General features: G+C 45.4%; 1 protein-coding gene and 1 long non-coding RNA gene across 2 annotated transcripts in view; one reads left to right on the top strand and one right to left on the bottom strand.

Moving 5' to 3' along the window:
* Nucleotides 1-11016: 11016 nt before the first annotated feature.
* Nucleotides 11017-14391, top strand: LOC119292127 (probable LRR receptor-like serine/threonine-protein kinase At3g47570). The gene is made up of 2 exons (XM_037570956.1): nucleotides 11017-13979; nucleotides 14077-14391. Exons 1-2 carry the CDS (start codon nucleotides 12998-13000, stop codon nucleotides 14265-14267), a joined length of 1173 nt encoding a protein of 390 aa, XP_037426853.1. The 5' UTR covers nucleotides 11017-12997; the 3' UTR covers nucleotides 14268-14391.
* Nucleotides 14392-15052: 661 nt separating this feature from the next.
* LOC119294226 overlaps nucleotides 15053-19988 on the bottom strand; it is a 14047-nt gene continuing 9111 nt past the window's right edge. The window contains exons 3-4 of the long non-coding RNA XR_005143382.1: nucleotides 17004-17007; nucleotides 15053-15063 (exon numbers count right to left, since the gene is read on the bottom strand). This is a non-coding gene — a long non-coding RNA (uncharacterized LOC119294226). The remainder of the gene's footprint in view (nucleotides 15064-17003; nucleotides 17008-19988) is intronic.

Raw genomic sequence — 19988 nt, 5'->3', positions numbered from 1 at the left:
CTATTTTAGGTTGCATATGCAATGGTATACCTTTTATTTGAATCAGGCAACACGCAAGCAATGGGCCATAACCGTTTCTTTTGCTGAACAATCGAGCAGAGTCACACAGCCATAATCTAATACTCCCTCCATTCCATAATGTAGTGCGACCGCGCTTTTTAAGATTTAAATTTGACCATAAATTTAATCAATCTAGCGATTACGGCGGGAGCAAAAATTATAGCGTTAAATTTAATGTTGTTTTTGCTCCTGCTTTCCTATTTGTTTTTACTATTTTTTCACTCGGTTATTTATTTTCTTTTTTATTTTTAAAATTAATTGGAATTTTTTAAAATTCTAAAAAAACAAATTAATGATTTTTTTCAAGTTAGCAACAAATATTCGTATTTGTGATTCTTTTCAAATTCGTCGTACTTTTTGAATCAACTGATCTTTTCAAAGTTCTTGAACACTTCCAAGTTCGCAAAATTTTCTCAAAGTCATGAACATTTTCCAAATTAGTGAACTTTGTTTGAATTCACGAATGGTTTTTATATTCCATGAATATTTTACAAATTCACCTTTTTTTGCAATTACGTGAACTTTTTCCAAATTCATGATTTTAAAAATTCTACTAACTTTCTCCAAATTTATGTTTTGGCAATTGTGTGAACTTTTAAAGAAAGTCAATGGTCAACACTCGCCTAGTTAACCGGTCAACTGATCAAGGGCCAAACCAGTCGACCGGTTTACCGAGCAAAAAAAGGGCGAAGGCGACCTAGCGAGCGAGCCGCTTGCATCGTTGAGCCGGCCCATGTTTGGGATATGAGCATGATGACTAGGAGGTCTTTCTATGTGCCTAAAAAAGAGGTCTCTCTATTTCCCTATTCACTTTTTCTTGAGGGGTTATTCCAGCATCATGAATGGTATATCTCGCTTATAACGGGTATAGCATTTTTCTCGCCTCAAGGGTGCGCGCATATGGGTCGATCCTTTAGCGTAGCTCATTTGTATCGCTGTAGTTCATTGTTTGCCTTAAAAAAGTTCATTGTAGTTCGCTCGTGTTTGTTGTTCGCTATGTTTTGGACTTTTTTCTTTTGTTTTTCATCAATTTTCTTCGTTTCTTTCATGGGTTTCACTGGGTTTTTTCTTTTCTTTTCCTTAGTTTTCTTTGTTCCTTTCTTGGTTTTCACTTTATTTTCTTGTCTTCCTTTCTCTTCATTTTTCTTTGTCTCTTTTTTGGGTTTTCATCAGTTTACTTTATTTTTGTTTGTTTTTTCTCGGCTTTCACTATTGTTCCATTCTTTTGCATTGGTTTTTCGTCTGTTTGCACTTTCTTTTCTTGTTTTTTGGTTTCTTTTATTGGCCTTTTGGTTTTTCTTTGTTTCTTCATCGATTTTCAACGGTTTCTTTTATGTTCAAGTTCAACACATGCCAACTTTTTAAAAATATGTAGTTAATTTATTTTAAATATATGTTTTGTGAGGTCTACTTTTATTTAAAAGCAGATTGTACCTTTATTGTATACATCAGAAACATTTTTTATACATTTTTCCCATTTTTAAATACAAGATCAATATTTTTTCATACACACATTTTTTGTATATATTTTTCACATACATGATAATTATTTATATATATATATTTCCCATTTAACATTTTTGAAATCTTGATTCACATATTTTAAATGCTTGATTAATATTTTTTAAATACTTTTCATATAAATGGTATACTTTGGTATACATTTTTTGTATACATGAGAAACATTTTCTGTATACACTCAAATGAAAACATTAACCAAGTGGGTAAGCTACCAACAAAAAATACAATCAATGTAAACATTCAAAGTTTCTTGAATCTTGTCGGTTCTTTTTTTGAGAACTCACGTCTTGTGTTTTGTTTTTTTTATAGTGGAGCTCGCAAGAGCAACTAATTGAGGGGTACCCCTTGCGGGAACCCTCAAGGGTCATTCTTGGGTGGTTTGAGAACGCGTCATTTGGCGCTTTTAGCTGCCGCCATGTGTCGCGTGCTGAGCGCTCCCTCAGGATTTTGTTTTTTCTTATTTTTCTGTATCCATTTTCGTTTTTAGATGATCTTTTTAGGATTTTTGGTTTTTCCCCGATTTTCCCTAGGTTTTGGACAATTTTTTTGGGAATTCCTTACACAAAATAATGTGTGTGTTTTTGCTTCCGTGAGAGCCATAGATTTGCTTCTCATAGAAGCACATGTTTGCTTCCACCAGAGGAGCCGTGCCTCCCAGAAAAATGTTTTTCTTCTGCAAGAGGCAGAAATTTGCTTCTCATGGAGACACAGGTTTGCTTCCGCGAGAGGAGTTGTGTCTCTCAAAAAAGACAAAAAAGCTTTTCTTCCGCGAGAGGCACATATTTGCTTCTCGTGGAGACACAGGTTTGCTTCGCGAGTGTGCCTCTCGAAACGAGAAAAAAATACACATTTTTTCCACGAAAGACACATATATGCTTCTTGTGGAGGCACAATTTTGCTTCCGTGAGAGACATAGCCGTGGCTCATGGAAAAGAAAAAATGAATGCATTTTTTCTTCTGCAAGAGCATAAAGTGTGCTTCTCACGGAGGCATAGTTGTGCCTCTTGGAAATGAGAAAAGGTGGGGGAAAATCATGCTTCCGGCTTGGTTTTTCTGTTTTTCTCTTGAAAAAAAATCACCAAACCATATAACATGAGATCTAGTTCTGAAAATCTTGACGCGAGAAATCCAACGGTGAAAGCGGTTTACGATTTGGACGCATGGTTTACTAGATAAACGTTTTGAATAGAATCTATAAAAAAGTAAACCTTGTGAGAGTGATATTTGCATGCAGTACATCACTTGGAAGTGGGAGTGATATTTGCAAAGTGTACTCCTTAATTAATTAGTGATTTCGGTAAGTCTCAAGTTGTCGAAATATATTGGTTTATTTTTGAGGGGTTGTCGAAATATATTGGTCGTCGAACGTGTTGGGCCTCTATTCCCTCGTTCACTAAGAATATATGCCGCTGGCCGCACAGCAAGCGAAGAACTCCCCATACACTACCCTGAGAAAAAAAGAACTCCCCATACACACAATGTCTGGGTACTATACTGGGCCAAGTTCAGTGCCCAGATCAACATGAAGCCTGTTCCTTCCACTAAAAAAAAGGAGTCGACTCCTCGCCGCCGGCCACCTCCTTTAGCACAACTCGTTCGTGTCACTGTGTTGTTGTTTGCTCTGGTTTTTAATATATTTTCTCTTATTTTCCCTTTTGTTCTTTTATTGGTTTTCTTCGTTTCTTTCATGATTTTCATAGCTTTCTTGTTTTTCTTTATTTTTTTCTCGGTCTTTCACATATTTTTGCCTTTTTTTCTTTCTCTGTTTCCTTCTTTCTTTTTTTTCTTTGTTTCTTTCTTGGTTTTCATCTGTTTTCTTCATTTTTCTTTATTTCTTTCTTCGTTTTCACTAATTTTTCATTGTTCTGCATTGGCTTTCTACGTCTTCATTTTCCTTTTCTAGGTTTTATTGTGTTTCTTTGTTTCTTTATCGATTTTCATCGGGTTGTTTGGTGTTCAACACATGTCAACTTCCTTAAAATAGATCATTTTTTAAACATATGTTTTCAGATGACTAGTTTTGTTTTAATATACATTGTATATGTTTTGTACACACTAGAAACATCTTATACATGTTTTACATTATATATATGATCAATATTTATTCATACATATTGTATTTTTAATATATATTTTTTGTATCCTTGACAAACATTTTTATACACATTCAACATTTTAAAAATACCTGATTAACATTTTTCAAATAATTGATTTTTTTAATGTTTGATTAACATTTTTTAATACTCGATCAACTTTTTACATATATTTTTGTATACATTTTTTCATTTACATGAGAAACATTTTCTCTATACACTCAAAGTGAATACATTCAAAGTTTCTCGTGTCTTGTCGATTTTGTTTTTTGAGAACTCGCATCTTGTCTTTTTTGTTTTTTGCGGAACTCGCGTCTTGTCGAAATATATATAGGTCAACCAACGTGTTGGGCTTCTATTCCCCCGTCCACTTAGAATATAGGCCGCTAGGCCGCACAACAAGCGAAGAACTCCCTATCCCATTCAGCGGCCAGATCAACATGAAGCCAGTTCCTATCCAAATACGACTTTCATGGAAGCAGAGTTGGGCAATAGTCCTTCGCAGATTTGGCGAGCGATTTTGGATGGAAGAGAGATCTTGAAGCAGGGCATCATCAGGAGAATAGGGAATGGGGCAACCACAAACATATGGAATACAAACTGGCTTCCCAGGATTGGGCCGATGCGGCCGATCATCTCGTTAACGGATACCCCGCCTTCTATGGTTGCGGAACTTATCGACAACACCACGGCGACCTGGCGAGAAGATGTTATCCGGGCAACCTTTCTGCCTTTCGATGCTGACATGATCCTTTCCCTACCCCTTTGCACGAGGGCAGATGAGGATTTCTGGGCTTGGGTTGGAGAGCGCAGTGGTAGATTCACGGTCAGGTCGGCCTATCGTTTAGTGCAAAACAAAAAAGGAGCATAGGGAGAACTGGATGGAAGAGAATGCAGGTGCCTCTGATCTTCGAGATAATAGCATGGCATGGACTAAATTGTGGCACACAAAGGTGCCATCAAAACTGAAGGTTTTTCTCTGGCGCTTAGCTAGGCACTCAATGCCTACAGCGGACCTCCTACACCACCGAAATATGTCTACAACAAGAACATGTGCCCTGTGTGGTCGTGATGATTCATGGAGACACACCATTCTTCAATGTACAAACTCAAGATGCATCTGGGCACTTTCTGACCAATCTCTGGAAGAATATATAAGCCTAAATGAGGAGACCAACGCAAGAAACTGGCTTTTTAATCTGCACGATGCACTGAGCCAGGAGGAGTATACTATTTTAGTGGTGACTCTATGGGCCATCTGGCGAGCAAGACGCAAAGCGATTTACGAGGACGTCTTTCAGAGCCCCCAAGCCACAAACCAGTTCATCAAGTCTTACTTGAGGGACCTTAAATTCATAGCGGAGCCGGGGACAGAGAGAAGGCAGCAAACTACCGCCCGGCCAACTCGCTGGATTCCTCCTATGGATGGATGCACCAAGATAAATGTGGATGCCGCTGTCGTACGAGGTAGAGGGGTGGCGGCTGCTATCTGCCGCGACCACAATGGTTGTTTTCAGGTGCATCAGCAATTGTGATCAGGAAACTGAGCGACCCTCCAACGCTAGAATCCCTTGCTATAAGGGAAGGTCTTGCACTTGCGGTTGATCTCAATGTACAACACGTTCACCCTGGCTTCTGACTGTAAAGTTGTAGTTGATGATCTCAAGCGAAGGACCCAACCAGCTATGGTGCCATTCTACATGAAATCTCATGGAGCACATAGCCTCTTTTGCGGTTTGTAATATTAGTTATGAGTTTAGGAGCTCGAATTTCGAAGCTCACAATCTACCGAAGCACGTTTTGAAGCTAGGGGTGGGTCGCCATGTTTGGTTAGGACACCCCGGCAACCTATGTTTTATCTCTGTAAACATTGATGCAGTTTAAATAAAGTTTCGCGAGATTGTCTTAAAAAAAACATGAAGCCAGTTCCTTCCGCTGAAAAAAAAAGGAGTTGACTCCTCGCCGCCGCAGTCAGTGGCAGCCAGTGACCGGCGTCGGGAGCGCGGCCCTGAGGGAGTTGCTCCAGATCCGCGCCAAATTCGCTGAGGTATTTATTTGCTTCACTGCCTCCCCCCCTCCCCCCGCCCCGCTTAGTGCGCCAGTACATTTTTGGTTGGATTATGGTAGGTTTTGCATACGGCTGAAGCCCCAACCTCAAATATGTTCAAACATTTGAGACTTCAGAAAGAAATATCAGAACAGATTCTCAGGGTAATAAAGCAGATGCGTGATTTACAAGTTGTCCTTTTTAACTTCATGTGTACCAGCAAAGCTTGATTTCATAGTATTCATTCATCCCAAAATCTAAAAAGTGGCCGCGCGCTAAATGGAGAGAACGAGCTGCCGGGCTTTCTTGTCATGCATTAGTTGTTTTTTTGTCTGCTAGTGCATGTCGTTATCAGTATTTAATATGTTCACACTGGTTAGTTCAATTTGAAAGAAACAACTTCACGTACAATTATTTTGATTTTCCGAATTTTTAAAAAAGCCATATCTTTCAAACCGCGCGTCGGAATTCAGATCCGTCTTCACTGTTGAATTATTTGTGACGAGATCTTTGAAACTAGATCCCCCATGAGTATGTTTCACGAATTTTTTTGATGCCAACTTTGGCTCTATATTGTGCAACTTCAGTACTGCTTTGTGCAACTTTAGTATTGCATGGTGCAATTTTTTTCAAATTCAGTTTTTTGGAGCTGCATCCACAATAGTTGTAGTTGCACACATAGTAGTCTTAGTTGGCACATGCATGGTCACGGAGTTGCACAATCTGGTCTACATAGTCGCATATGAATTGTCATAGGTTGTAATGTAGTCTAGTTACACACACATTGATGTTTAGTTGGCTTGTAACGTAGTCTAGTTGCACACACACATTGATGTTTAGTTGGCAGGAAGACTAGTTGCACACACATATGCTTAATTGGCTTGTCATATAGTCTTGTTGCACACACATTGATGTTTAGTTGCCAGGACACTAGTTGCACACGCATTGATATTTAGTTGGCAGGACTAATTACACACACATATACTCAGTTGGCGCGGCAATGTAGTCTAGTTGCACAATGCAGTACTTTAGTTGCACTATATAGCACCAAAGTTGGCATCAAAAAAAAAATTCGTCGAAACATACCCATGCGGGATCTAGTTTCGAAGATCTTGTCGCGATGAATCCAAAGGTGAAAACCGATCTGAATTCTAACGTGTGGTTTAAAAGATATGACTTTTTAAAGATTTAAAAGACGAAAATAAATGTGTTTCACATACTAGTGTGTATGCATTTGTTGTACGCATTTAATGCTAACAAAAACATTCACTAACTGACAAAAAAGACACACACTAGATCATTGCTATTTATAGATTAGAGTGAATTCCATTTTTTACCTTGTAGTTGTACATTTGTGACACATATTACCCTATTTAGCGAAACTTTTATCGAAATGTCAGATTTTGGAGACTTTTAACACGGTTTTACCCTAGTTTTACATTTTGTCTGTTTATGGTCAATAGGATCGGCATGTTGAGTCATTGATTTGTAAAAAAAACTGTAAGGATCGGAGGGCATCATTGGCGATCTTGTCCAAGCTTCTCTTGTCTATCTGTTCCACTCCTTCTGGCCGTCCACATGTTTTTGGATATAGGGCGTCACCTCACACCTTACCTGATGGACACGCATCAAAAAACAAGGGTCCAAAGATTTCAAAAGGGGTATTCTAGACGAATTTTCACTCAAAGGGGTAATTAGTGTTACAAATGTATAAATATGGGGTAAAAAGTGGAATTCACTCTATAGATTATTAAGAAACCAAAACTTGCAATTTTAGGCCGGCCACTCGCAAATTGTAGCGAGCAGCCGGCCGCTTGCTAGACCGGTCCTTCATTCATAGGCTCAGATACATAGCCCTGGTCTTATCCCCTACTCCACCACTGCTTAATTACTTTATCTCATCCGGCCACTTGGAGCCTAACAGATCTATCTAATCACCTCTTGAATCATCCACTTGATTGGTATCCCCTGAAGCTACTTTGGATTAGGCCACCAATTCTGAATGAGGTAATAGCACCCCAGGTACCCTAACTTGCACAGAATGTGACGATTTAGTCCCAAACTTGCAAAACTTGACTCCATCATATCCCAACTTGCACCTCATGTAATGATTTAGTCCCATACCAATGAAAACTCGATAATTGGCAGCCAGCTGGCTGGACCGGTCAGCGCACACACTTTTGCACAAAACCCCCTGGTGTTTCCTTTAATCAACCCGCACTTTTGCAGAAAACAATCCATCACCAAACACCCCGCGCGACGCGACAAGAAACTGTAGCAGAAGAAATGGCGGCGACCGGGAGGTGGTTGTTGGCGCTTCACTGCTCCTCTCGCTTCGTGCTAGCCAAAGCCCAAAGGTGCTTTCAGTGAGTGAGAGCATCCTAGAAGAGACCGGGGGGTAGTTTGCTGCCGTCCACGTAAGCAAAATAACGTGTGTATGCACACATTTTTTCGAAGAGTGAGTGTGTATATTATACACACGTGTGACTAGTCACTCACGCAGATGTCCTGCGTTGGCCCCATGCACGCCACGTAGGAAGGAGCCGCCTGGTCATGTGACGGGTTTTGTTGTTTGGCTAAACTAGGTGCGTCGAAATTAAGCTATAACCATACGGTGAGTTGTTAATTTGCATGTATGAGCACACAGCTCTGGTCCACTCTCACTCCGGTTGTACATGTTCACGTAGTAGAGTGCGGTGTGGTGCAAGTAAGCTAGCCGGGATGTTTAGCGGACAAATCTGCATCGGCGTACGTACATCCAAAATCTGCTCCGATGATCGACTCTTGTTCCTTTGGATCTGGCGAAAAGGCCCGAAAGATGCAGGCTTGTCAGTTGTCACGCACGTTGCCGGTGAGGATTTGGGTGTGCACACATAGCCAGAGCCACGTACCAATGCAATGGACAGCGCCGACCGCATAACTCAACCAGGATAGATGCTCATCTTGTTAATGACATGAGCAACAAACGTGCTAAAAAAAAAGAAAAGCTAAAATATAGCTCCGACCTCTGTTTTCTTTTAGATTCGCCATTGCACACACCCTAGTACCATGGGTACCTCCGAGATACTGAGCCGATACAATATATAGAGATTGATTAAGTCGTCACAGACGTCCTTGTAGTCAACGGAAACGCCGCTTCCCACTGAACGCACATTGCCTAAAGGCCTGAAATAAATCCAGTAAAATGTGGCTATCAGTGCCAAATCTAGGACTTGAACACTGATGTATCAGTTCCATTACAAAGAACCTAACCATCTGATATAGGCTCAGTTCACGCACGTACACTATTAGTAGTTATAGAAAACACTCACCTAGCCTAAGTGAACTTATGATGGTCCAAAATCTTAGATTTGTTTATTACTTCTTCTCTTCTGGTTTAGAAGCCCCCCCCCCGACACACACACACCACCACCATCTCATTTGAGTCAAAAATAATAATCATCAATTTATCTAATAAAATATGAGCTACACCTAACAAAAAAATTATATAACTGAGAACGGCATTCCTATGCTTCAAATAGTGACTTAAAATGTCTTATAAAAGTTTTCAGGGGAGTATATTTTTTCTCTATTAACTCCAATGTATTTTTTTTAAGATGCAATAGGAAAATTACGCTGCGTGACATGCATCATATTCCCGTGTTTTCTTCCTACGCCCGCCATTTTTATTTACTCCGCATATTAGGTTTGTCTAAATTCAAACTTTATATACTTTCAACAAGTTTGTGGAAAAATATATTAACATATATACCTTCAAATATATATATCACTGAACCTAAAAAAAATATCATTGGATTAATCATTAGATATATTCTCACATCACATAAATATGTTACTTTCGACTTGGTCAAATTTGATAAAGTTTGGCTTCAGTCAAAGCCAATACGTGGAGTTAATAAAAACGGAGGGAGTAATTTTTTTGATCGAACGATTCGGTAATGAAGTTGTTTACACGGAAGTTGGTTGCGTACGCTCGAGATCTAGCTCGAGTCTTCTTCCCAGACTCAGCATCAATGCATGGCGTGCACGTACGCGCATTTCATCGGCGATCGAAATTACGCGGTCATCATACCGGAGTACTCCAGCTATAGCTAGCTAGCTAGCTTGTATTGGCGCGCGCACTCGAGCCGTCAGTGGGCAGCGGACAGCGGTACTGTACTGGTCACCAGTACGCAGGCCCGCGCAATGTGCATTGTGCATGGCTTCCTTTCTGTTTCTGTTTTTTCTATCGAAAGAAGTGGTAATATGATTCCAGCTTTGAATCCACTCATCAATCATTCGAGAATTCCAAAACACCGTACTCTCTCGTACGTCTCCACTCAACGACCACGATCGATCGAGGCATGCGGCATGCATGCGTGCATGCAAGAATGATTTGCTCCGCCCACCACGGCAAAGACAGTTTTGATTGATCAATGCCACGGCAAATTCAGGTGGAGGTGAGTGCGGGTTGATTAAAGGAAACGGCAGGGGGTTTTGTGCAAAAGTGTGTGCGCTGACCGGTCCAGCCAGCTGGCTGCCAATTGTCGAGTTTTCATTGGTCGGGGACTAAATCATCACATGAGGGGCAAGTTGGGGTATGGAGGAGTCAAGTTTTGCAAGTTTGGGACTAAATCGTCACATTCTGTGCAAGTTAGGGTACCTGGGGTGCTATTACCTCATTCTGAATGGGAAACCCACCTTTTAGTAGTCAACCGCGCCTACCAATTCTTATTTCCAAACAGTTATGGAGACTGACAACACCCGATGTAGAGATTGATTTCATTCCTGTAAACATCCAAATCGACACAAAGGAAATATATGATGGTCTTTAAATGATTGAGTTGGACACACACGGAAGATTTAGAAGTGCTGTAAATGCATAGGTATTTTTGCAAGGGATGCAGCAGATCATGGAAGGCTGTTCTGTATCTTCCTTGGCCCTGTCAGCCATTTCCTGCTATTTCTTTTCCCAGTGAGATGCGATGATCCTTTTTTGAGGGATTAATGTCATGATGCTTCGGAAAAGAATTGCCAATTCAGCAACGAGATCACCACAATTATATATCATATCCTCCCAAAGAAAGAAAGTTGGACCAGCAACTTGATGGGCCCTTCCCAGTCGACATCAGTACCGTCAGTTTCAACGTACGTAGCCAGCAATTTGCAGCAACGTAGCCAATAATTTGCAGCAATTATTGAGTCACGGTCTTCCTTTTCTGACCAACTTTTGCAATAGGGTACTAAAGACTATTGTGATCATTCCTCACCTTGAGACACACCATGTAAGAGCTCTATAAGTAAACCAGCATTCTCTACCACTCTCCACAAATTCCAAGCTCTTAAACAGTGCGAGCAGCCACCACTGTCCATGGCCATGGCACTTCCCCTCATGATACTCACACTCCTCTTCTTGCTTCCAGTGACCATGCTAGCTGATCCTTTCCTCCATAGAAATAATGGCACTGACCTAGCTGCGCTTCTAGCCTTCAAAGCAGAGTGCTCCGATCCTCTTGGTATTCTTGGTAGGAACTGGACCACTGGTACATCATTCTGCCACTGGGTTGGTGTCTCTTGCAGCCGTCGTCTGCGGCGCGTTACCGCTCTTGTGCTGCCAGGCATACCGCTCCAAGGAGCGGTCTCCTCATATCTTGGTAACCTCTCTTTTCTCCATGTCCTAAACCTCACCAACACAAATCTCACAGGCATCATCCCTCCTGATATAGGTAAATCGAGTCGTCTCGTTGTACTTGATCTTAGCCTTAACGGATTATCAGGCATTATCCCTCATACCATAGGAAATCTCACAAAGCTAAAAGTCCTTGTTCTAAGCCAAAATGATCTCTCTGGGACAATACCATATGATCTGCAAAACTTGAATAATCTTAGGAATATTGATCTCGGGACAAACCAGTTAAGTGGTCTGATACCACAACAGTTATTCAACAACACACCTCAGTTAATTGATCTGAATTTTGGAAACAACAGTCTTTCAGGGCCAATACCACCCGGTATTGCCTCCTGTGCCATGCTTGAAACCCTTTTGTTGCAACGGAATCAGCTATCCGGTCCAGTACCTCCAACCATATTCAACATGTCTAAACTACAACTTCTGATCCTCGCCAGTAATAGCTACTTAACAGGATCCATCCCTAGCAACAAAAGCTTTAATCTGCCCATGTTGCTCAAGTTCGGTATGGGTGGCAACAACTTTCAAGGCCGTATTCCATTAGGACTCGCATCATGTTGATATCTTGAAGTAGTTTCCCTGTCCGTAAACTCTTTTGCGGACTTTGTCCCAGCATGGTTTGCTAAACTGTCACAGCTCACTTGGATTAATTTAGGTGGAAATGGCCTGGTTGGTTCAATTCCGGGTGAGCTCAGTAATCTCACTCTGCTAAATGTGTTTGATCTCTCATATTGCAATCTAAGTGGAAGGATCCCAGATGAATTAGGGGAAATAAGTCACCTCACGCATTTACATTTGTCATATAATGACTTAACAGGTTCATTTCCTGCTTTTGTTGGTAACCTATCTCAACTGTCTTTGCTGGCACTAGAGTCGAACTATTTAACTGGATTAGTCCCGGTAACCATTGGGAACCTCAGAACCCTTAATTTTCTGGATATTGAAAGCAATCAGTTCAAAGGGACCCTTGATTTCTTGTCCACTCTCTCCAACTATAGACAACTCTTACTTACATTGGAATGTGTTCTTTCACTGGGAGCATTCCTACTTACATTGGAAACCTCTCTACAAAATTATATTACTTTTTTGCAGACGCCAACCATTTTACTGGCATAATCCCAGCAACAATATCAAATCTTAGTAGACTTAGTGTATTATCCTTTGCTGGCAACCAATTGAGTTCCACGAATCTGGATTCTGTTACATTATTAGAGAATCTTGAGGAACTAGACCTAAGTGGGAATAACATGTTTGGCCCAATCCCAACTCATATTGGCGCCCTAACAAGATTGCACGAATTAGGCCTGCGAAACAATCATTTTTCTGGTGTCATACCAAGTGGTGTTGGTAACCTAAGTATGCTAGAGCGTATCACGCTTGCAAATAACCAGCTGTCGTCAACTATACCTGAAAGCTTATTCCATCTTATTCACCTTCGGGAATTAAATCTGTCTCACAACTTCCTTGCTGGCTCATTGCCCACTCATTTCAGTTCCATGGAAGCAATGGACATACTAGATATATCTTCCAACAACTTGGTTAATTGGTAACCTCCCGACTTCATTTGCACAACGCGGACTGCTAAGCTACCTTGATCTATCACACAACATGTTGCAAGGTTCGATCCCAGCCTCTTTCAAAGGGTTACTCAACCTAAAAGTATTGTGCCTATCCTGTAACAACCTTTCTGGCACTATTCCAAAGTATTTGGCCAACTTTACTTCTCTGACTAGCTTGAACCTTTCTTTTAATAAGTTCCAAGGGGAGATACCAGATGGAGGTATTTTCTCAAAAAACATCAGCTCTCAATCTTTGATGGGAAATGCTGGGTTGTGTGGTGCCCCACGTCTAGGAGTTTTGCCATGGCAAGTTGATTCACACCCATCCAACAAACACTCGCTAAGATTTTTGCTTCCAGTTCTCATGATAACACTGGGGGCTATAGCAATTCTCCTATACCTAATGAACAGAAAGAAAAATAGGAAGCAACCAGATGTTTCGACTTCTATTGACATGGCTGACGTGATCAGCCGTAGGTTAATATCCTACCATGATATTGCTGAAGCCACTGATAATTTCAACGACGACAACATACTTGGAGCTGGAACTTTTGGTAAAGTTTACAAGGGCCAACTGGATGATGGTTCGGTTGTTGCAATTAAAGTGATCAACATGCAAGTCGAGCAGGCCGTGAGGAGCTTTGATGCTGAATGTCAAGTGCTACGAATGGCTCGCCATCACAACTTGATACGGATATTGAATACTTGTTCCAACCTAGATTTCAGAGCACTGTTGCTTCAGTACATGGCCAATGGTAGCTTGGACGCACACTTGCACACTGAAAATTGGGAGCCGCTAGGATTCATCAAGAGATTGGACATTATGCTTGGTGTGTCGGAGGCGATGGAGTACCTACATCATCATCACTATCAAGTTGTTTTACACTGTGACCTGAAGCCTAGCAATGTGCTCTTCGATACGGACATGACGGTGCATGTTGCTGACTTTGGCATTGCAAAGTTACTTTTGGGCGATGATAACTCCATGGTATCAGCGAGTATGCCAGGGACGATTGGTTACATGGCCCCAGGTATGTGTACTTGCTACCATCATGCTTGAGCAAATTATTTTGCAAGGCATCAGCTATTTCTTTGGTTACTGAACTCTCTTCAAAAAATCTTGAGCAGAGCTTGCATTCATGGGAAGGCATCACGGAAGAGCGATGTGTTCAGCTTTGGGATCATGTTTCTCGAAGTCTTCACCGGGAAGAGGCCCACAAATCCCATCTTCATCGGAGAATCCAGTCTTAGGCAGTGGGTTTCACAAGCATTTCCGGCGAGGCTCATCAATGTTGTTGACGAGAAGCTGCTCAAGGTGAAGAGATAAGTAGGTGCGAACCAGGTGGCTTTCATCACCAAAGCAATACTACTGAATTGGCATCATCCTCCACTGCCTCGAACGTCGACTTTCTCGTGTCAACATTTGAGTTGGGTCTGGAGTGTTCAAGCGATTCTCCTGACCAGAGGATGAGCATGAGCGACGTGGTCGCGAGGCTGAAGAACATCAAGAAGGGTTACTCTGCTTCCATGGCAACAATTCAAGGCGCGCATAATCGTTGATCCATACGAGAATGCATGTATCTGTACATCTGCCTTTTTTCCATAGTAAATCAAGCATGGCGCTAGGGCTGCTACAATGAGAGTTATATATAATATGATGGTTTTCCATAGCAAGCTAGCAGAGTTGTAATATGATGGTTTTCCACACCCACGGTGTCATCATCTATGCCAGTGATTGGTAGTAGTAACTGATCCTTGGGCTAAAGCATCATGTTCTTGAATGTATTATATGTGTTTCTGCATGATATGTTCATATATATCGCTGAACTTATTTTTGTTTGGAGCCGATTCCTACAATGGAAGTCCCAACAGCTAGCATGGAAGCGTTACCAGTTTTACGCTTCAGCTGCATCTGTTTTCTGATGTGCGCATGGTAGCATGATTTCTATTATATTTCAGTTAGAGTCGCAACGGTTGAGTTCATAAGTCTCCATTGCATGATGAATGGCTTATGCTATGGTTGCTGAGTGGAAAACAGATTGTTATGTTGGTCTCGAGATTAATAGTTAGTCAAAAATATTGTAGCTCAAATGATGGCTAATGGTTTCGCCAAACCTGCTTATTCTATTCGGAGCTCAGTTAACTGTTGTAACATAGTTACTCTTTCTATTGGCTGAATTGAGCAGATTTGCTGTTCATGATGGGAAATGTCAGGACAGTTTTTCATTTCCCCGGGCATTTTCTTCCAGAGATACCGTTTTTCTTTAGGATCCAATCTCCCAGCTTTTGCTGACGCATGTTTCTGAATGTGTTTTTTATTTTTTGAAACAACGAGCCTTCTCGTCGATTTCTGTACTGTTAAAGAAACCACCAATTTTTCAGACATAACAGCAGAACAAAGATAAAGTGATTACATACCCAAAAAGGCTTTACGCCCCGCTTTATATTATAAAGCCAACCGCACAACAAGCATCCAACAAGGTCCAACACAGACACACACACACAAACACACGGAAGTCCACAAGAGCACGAAAGTCGGAAGGGTCAATGCTGAGGGCACAACAAAACAAGCCCTAAACACAAAATACACACACCACAGAGCCGCCAGGAGAACTAGTCAGGCTCAGGGGGTGGAGGCGGCATCGGGGGAGCCACGCGGAGCGCCATCGAGCGGAGATCGGAGAGGAGGGTGGTGATGACGTCCCGGTCCTGGGGGCGGCTAAGCGGCCGCCAAAGCTGCAGGTAACCACACAATTTAAAGATAGCGTCAGTCGCACGTCAGAGGGGGACCTTCTGAATAACGAGCTTATTGTGAATGTTCCAAAGCGTCCAGGCAAGAACCCCAACGCACAACCATCTAATATGGCGGTAGCGAGAGGGGGATGCGTTGAGCTCCGTCAGCAGGTCGGGAAAGTTGGTATTACACCACTGTCTGCCAACCGTTTCGTGGAAGCAGGCACAAAGGAACTGGGCCGAGTGGCACGAGAAAAAGATGTGGTTAGCATCCTCTACCGTGCCACAGATGGGGCACATCCCATCGCCCGGGCCATTACGCTTGAGGACTTCAACCCCAGAAGGGAGGCGTCCACGGATCCATTGCCACAGGAAATCCTGATCTTCAGTGGTAGGCGGATGTCCCAGATTAGGCTAAAGGGTTCGGGGGCCGCCGATGGCACAATTGCACCGTACAGGGACTTCGTGGAGAAACGGCCAGAGGGCTCAAGGCGCCAGGAGACAGCATCCTGATCCTCCTCAACATTCATCGGCATAAGGGCGATGTCTTGGAGGAGGGAGTCCCAAGCGGCCACCTCAAGGGGGCCAAAAGGTCGCCGGAAGGCGACACACCCTAAGTCAATAAGGGCCGTCTCGACAGAGACCCGAGGGTCAGCCGCGATGGCAAATAATTCCGGGAATCGCGCCGCCAAGGGGGAGTCCCCTAGCCAACGATCGAACCAGAACAAGGTCGAGGCTCCGGAGCCAACCGTGATGGAAGTGCCGATGCGCAGTACGGGCAGAAGCTGGATCACGGATTGCCAGAACTGGGATCCACCCGTACGTTGGCAAAAGGCAAGAGGTTGGCCACGGAGGTATTTATTACGGATGATGGTGAGCCAAAGGCCTCCCTCCCCATCGGCAATACGCCACAACCAACGGGGCAGGAGGGCAATGTCCATGCGCCTGGATGACAGGATCCCAAGGCCGCCCTGGTCTTTGGGTTTGCAGATGTCGGGCCAGCTCACCATGTGGTACTTCTGCTTGCCGCCCTCACCAGCCCAAAAGAACCCCGACTGGTATTTGGCCACCTCCTGATGAAGGGTCTCATGAGGGCGTAGAAGCTCATGAGAAACCAGAGAAGGCTAGCAAGCAAGGAATTGATTAGGATCACCCTGGCAGCTTTCGACAGCCAGCGCCCCCTCCAGGGTTCAACCCTGTGCTGCATCCTAGTCACCGTCGTGCGGAGATCCACGATGGTGAGCCTGGAGTCACTAATGGGCACCCCCGAGTAAGTCGTGGGGAAGGAGCCTAGGCGGCAGTTCAGCCGGTCCGCAATGGACAAAGCTTCGTCGGGGGTGTAGCCAAGGACCATCACTTCGCTCTTGTCGAAGTTGATGGTGAGCCCCGACATCTGTTGGAAGCACAGGAGGAGGAACTTCAGGTTGGCGATGTCGGACGCGGAGCCCTCCACCATGACTATGGTGTCGTCTGCATATTGGAGGAGGGAAACCCCTCCTCCGTCCACAAGGAGGGGGACAACGCCCAGGATATGGCCGCTCGCTTTGGCCTTATCAAGGATGACCGCGAGGGCATCAACAACCATGTTAAAGAGGAACGGGGAGAACGGGTCACCCTGGCGCACCCCACATAGGGTGGGGAAGTAGGGGCTATCTCGCCGTTGATGTTGACAGCCGTCCGACCGCAGGTGACGAGTTGCATAAAGCGGGTCACCCAGCGGTCGTTGAAGCCCTTTCGAAGCAAAACTTCCCAAATGAAGGGCCAGTGGACAGTGTCGTATGCCTTGTGAAAGTCGAGCTTAAGGAACACCGCGCGGTGGTTTTTGGACCAGACTACATGCAGGACTTCGTGGAAGACCAACATCCCATCCAAAATATACCGGCCTTGTATGAAGGTGGATTGGTTGGAGTGGGTGACAGACTCCGCGAGAAGGGTCACCCTATTGGCGTACCCTTTAGCCAGGATCCTGAAGATCACGTTAATCACCGTGATCGGGCGGAACTGGCGAATATCCGAGGCCCAAGGAACCTTAGGGATGAGGGTAATGATCCCGTAGTTCAGGCGCCCAAGGTCCATTGTCCCAGAGAAGAACTCGTCGAAGAGGGCCATGATCTCTGGTTTGATGGTTTGCCAGAATGTTTTGAAAAACGAGACTGGCAATCCATCCGGGCCCGGAGCCGAGGAGGGGTTCATTCCTTTGATCGCCGCAAGGACCTCCTCCTCCGAGAAGGGCGCCACCAATGTGGCGTTGGCCTCGGCAGAGACAAGTTGGGCCCCTGACCAGGTATCGGGGGCTAGCGCGGCCCCACCCCGAGGGGTGGGGGTGAAAAGGGCTTTATAAAAGCCGTCTACGTGGGCTCGGATGTCCGAGGGGCGAACAAGCTGAGTATCGCCTTCCCATAGGGAGTGGATGGAATTGCGATGGCGCCGGCCATTGGCGATCGCCTGGAAGTAGGCCGTGTTGGCGTCACCCTGGAGCACCCACCGTTGGGTGCCGTGCAGCCGCCAATAGGCCTCCTCGTAAGCGTAGATGACCGAGAGCTGGTCCTCGAGGTCATATCTCAGCATCCATTCCTCTGGGGAGATCCCTGACGAGTCAGCACGGGCTTCCAGGACTTGGATGGCGCTCAAGAGGGCCTTCTTGTGATCACGAATATCACGTCCGAGGTTCGCGCCCCATCCCTTCATAAATTGGCGGGCCAGCTTGGCGCCAAATTGCCAAGAGTCCACCGCGGACATGGCTCAGTGAGGAGCATCGCGAGCGGCGGTCCACTTAGCCGCAACGGCCTCGCGAAAACCGGCCTGGTTGAGCCAAAAGAGCTCAAACTGGAACCAAAGGGGGATGGGAGGGGCATTCATCAGAAGAGGAGAGGAGGAGAGGGACATGGTCTGAGCCGATCCGGGTGATAGCCTGCACCGAGGCCAGGGGCATCTGAGTTCCCATTCCGGAGAGACTAAGACGCGGTCCAGAACGGATTGCGTCGGGTTAGCCTGGCGGTTAGTCCAGGTGAACCAGGCCCCCGTTCGCTCGAGCTCACAGAGGCCAAGCTCCGCGATGCAGTTGTTAAACCTCTGCATCCGGGGGCGATTAACCCAGTCATTATTCTTCTCATCCGGGGAGCGGATGAGGTTAAAATCACCTCCCACGACCACTGGGAGGGAGGACGCAGAGATCTTCTACTGCAGCTCGGCGAGGAAGGCCGGGGAGCGGCTGTGGTCCACCGGTCCGTACACGATGATGACCTCCCATTTAAAGTTGAGCGCACGCTCGAAGATCTCCATACTAACGACGAACTCGCCCCGATCAATGCCTCCCACCTCAAAGGTGGCATCCTTAACACCTAGGAGGATGCCACCCGAGTGGCCATTGTTCCCACTAGAAGGGAGCCAATGCCAGGCAAACAGGTGGGAGCTAAGGCTGTCGAGCTCGGGAAGACAGAACTCTGTGCGCATGGTTTCTTGGATGGCAACGGTGTCGATGTGCTCGTCTCGGATGTACTCAACTAGCTGGTGGTTGCAGCCGTCATGGCCGAAGCCGCGGATGTTCCAGAAGAGGGCGCGCATCTAAACCGCCATTGAGGGGCTGCTTGACCCCAGGACGGTGGAAGCACTGAGGGATCTAAGAACGGCAGTGCGGGAGCGAGTGCGACCATGAATTTCCTCGGCAGGTGTCCCAGAGGGCTGGCGTGTCGGAGTGCGGAGGAGACGGGCCCGGGTCTCGGCGAGTTTTCCATCGAGAATCTCGCGAGCCTGGATTGCCGCAATCTGCTCCAAGGGGGGACCAACCCCCCCCCCCCCTGAAAACTACCGATGAGTCCAGGGCCACCTTGGCAAGGTGGCCGAGTGGGATAGCTTCGAGCGCAGAAAAAGAGCAGCTGGAAGAACTGGAGGGGATGGCGTTCGCACCTATCTCGAGGTTCCGGGACGCAGCCCAAATCTCAGATCCCTATGAGATGGACGGCGCCGGGAAGCCGGCCGGGCGGTCCGCGTCGAGCCGGGCGCTGCGGCGGGAGGCTGTCACTGGGGTCGACGAGGTCCGAGCCCGCGGACGTAGGACACCGACCGAGGCGGGTGGGAGGCGACGGGGGTGACAACCTCGGAGGCCACCAGCAGCAGGCGAGTCGGGGACGCAGACGCTGGAGGCACCAGCCGGGCCACAGACTCCGCCTAGGGAGAGGGCGGGTCCGGGGCCGGCGCGTCGACGGCCGGGGCAGGGGAAGGAGCCCCGGGGGAGGCGGGAGGCGGTGGCACGTCCACGCCAGGGGGCGTCCATCGGGAGGGACCCGAGGGGTGGAGGCGCCGACGTC

The sequence above is a fragment of the Triticum dicoccoides genome, chromosome 4B (assembly GCF_002162155.2).
Source record: "Triticum dicoccoides isolate Atlit2015 ecotype Zavitan chromosome 4B, WEW_v2.0, whole genome shotgun sequence".
In the NCBI taxonomy this organism is placed as follows: Eukaryota; Viridiplantae; Streptophyta; class Magnoliopsida; order Poales; family Poaceae; genus Triticum; species Triticum dicoccoides.
Note: the sequence above shows the minus strand (reverse complement) of the source record. Positions and strands in the feature narration are given on the sequence as shown.

Excerpts from the sequence above, each read along its gene's own strand:
- LOC119292127 (XM_037570956.1), top strand. The coding sequence starts at position 12,998 with ATGTTGCAAGGTTCGATCCCAGCCTCTTTCAAAGGGTTACTCAACCTA. Across the intron at positions 13,980-14,076 it reads GATTGGTTACATGGCCCCAG|AGCTTGCATTCATGGGAAGG; the intron begins GTATGTGTACTT and ends AATCTTGAGCAG.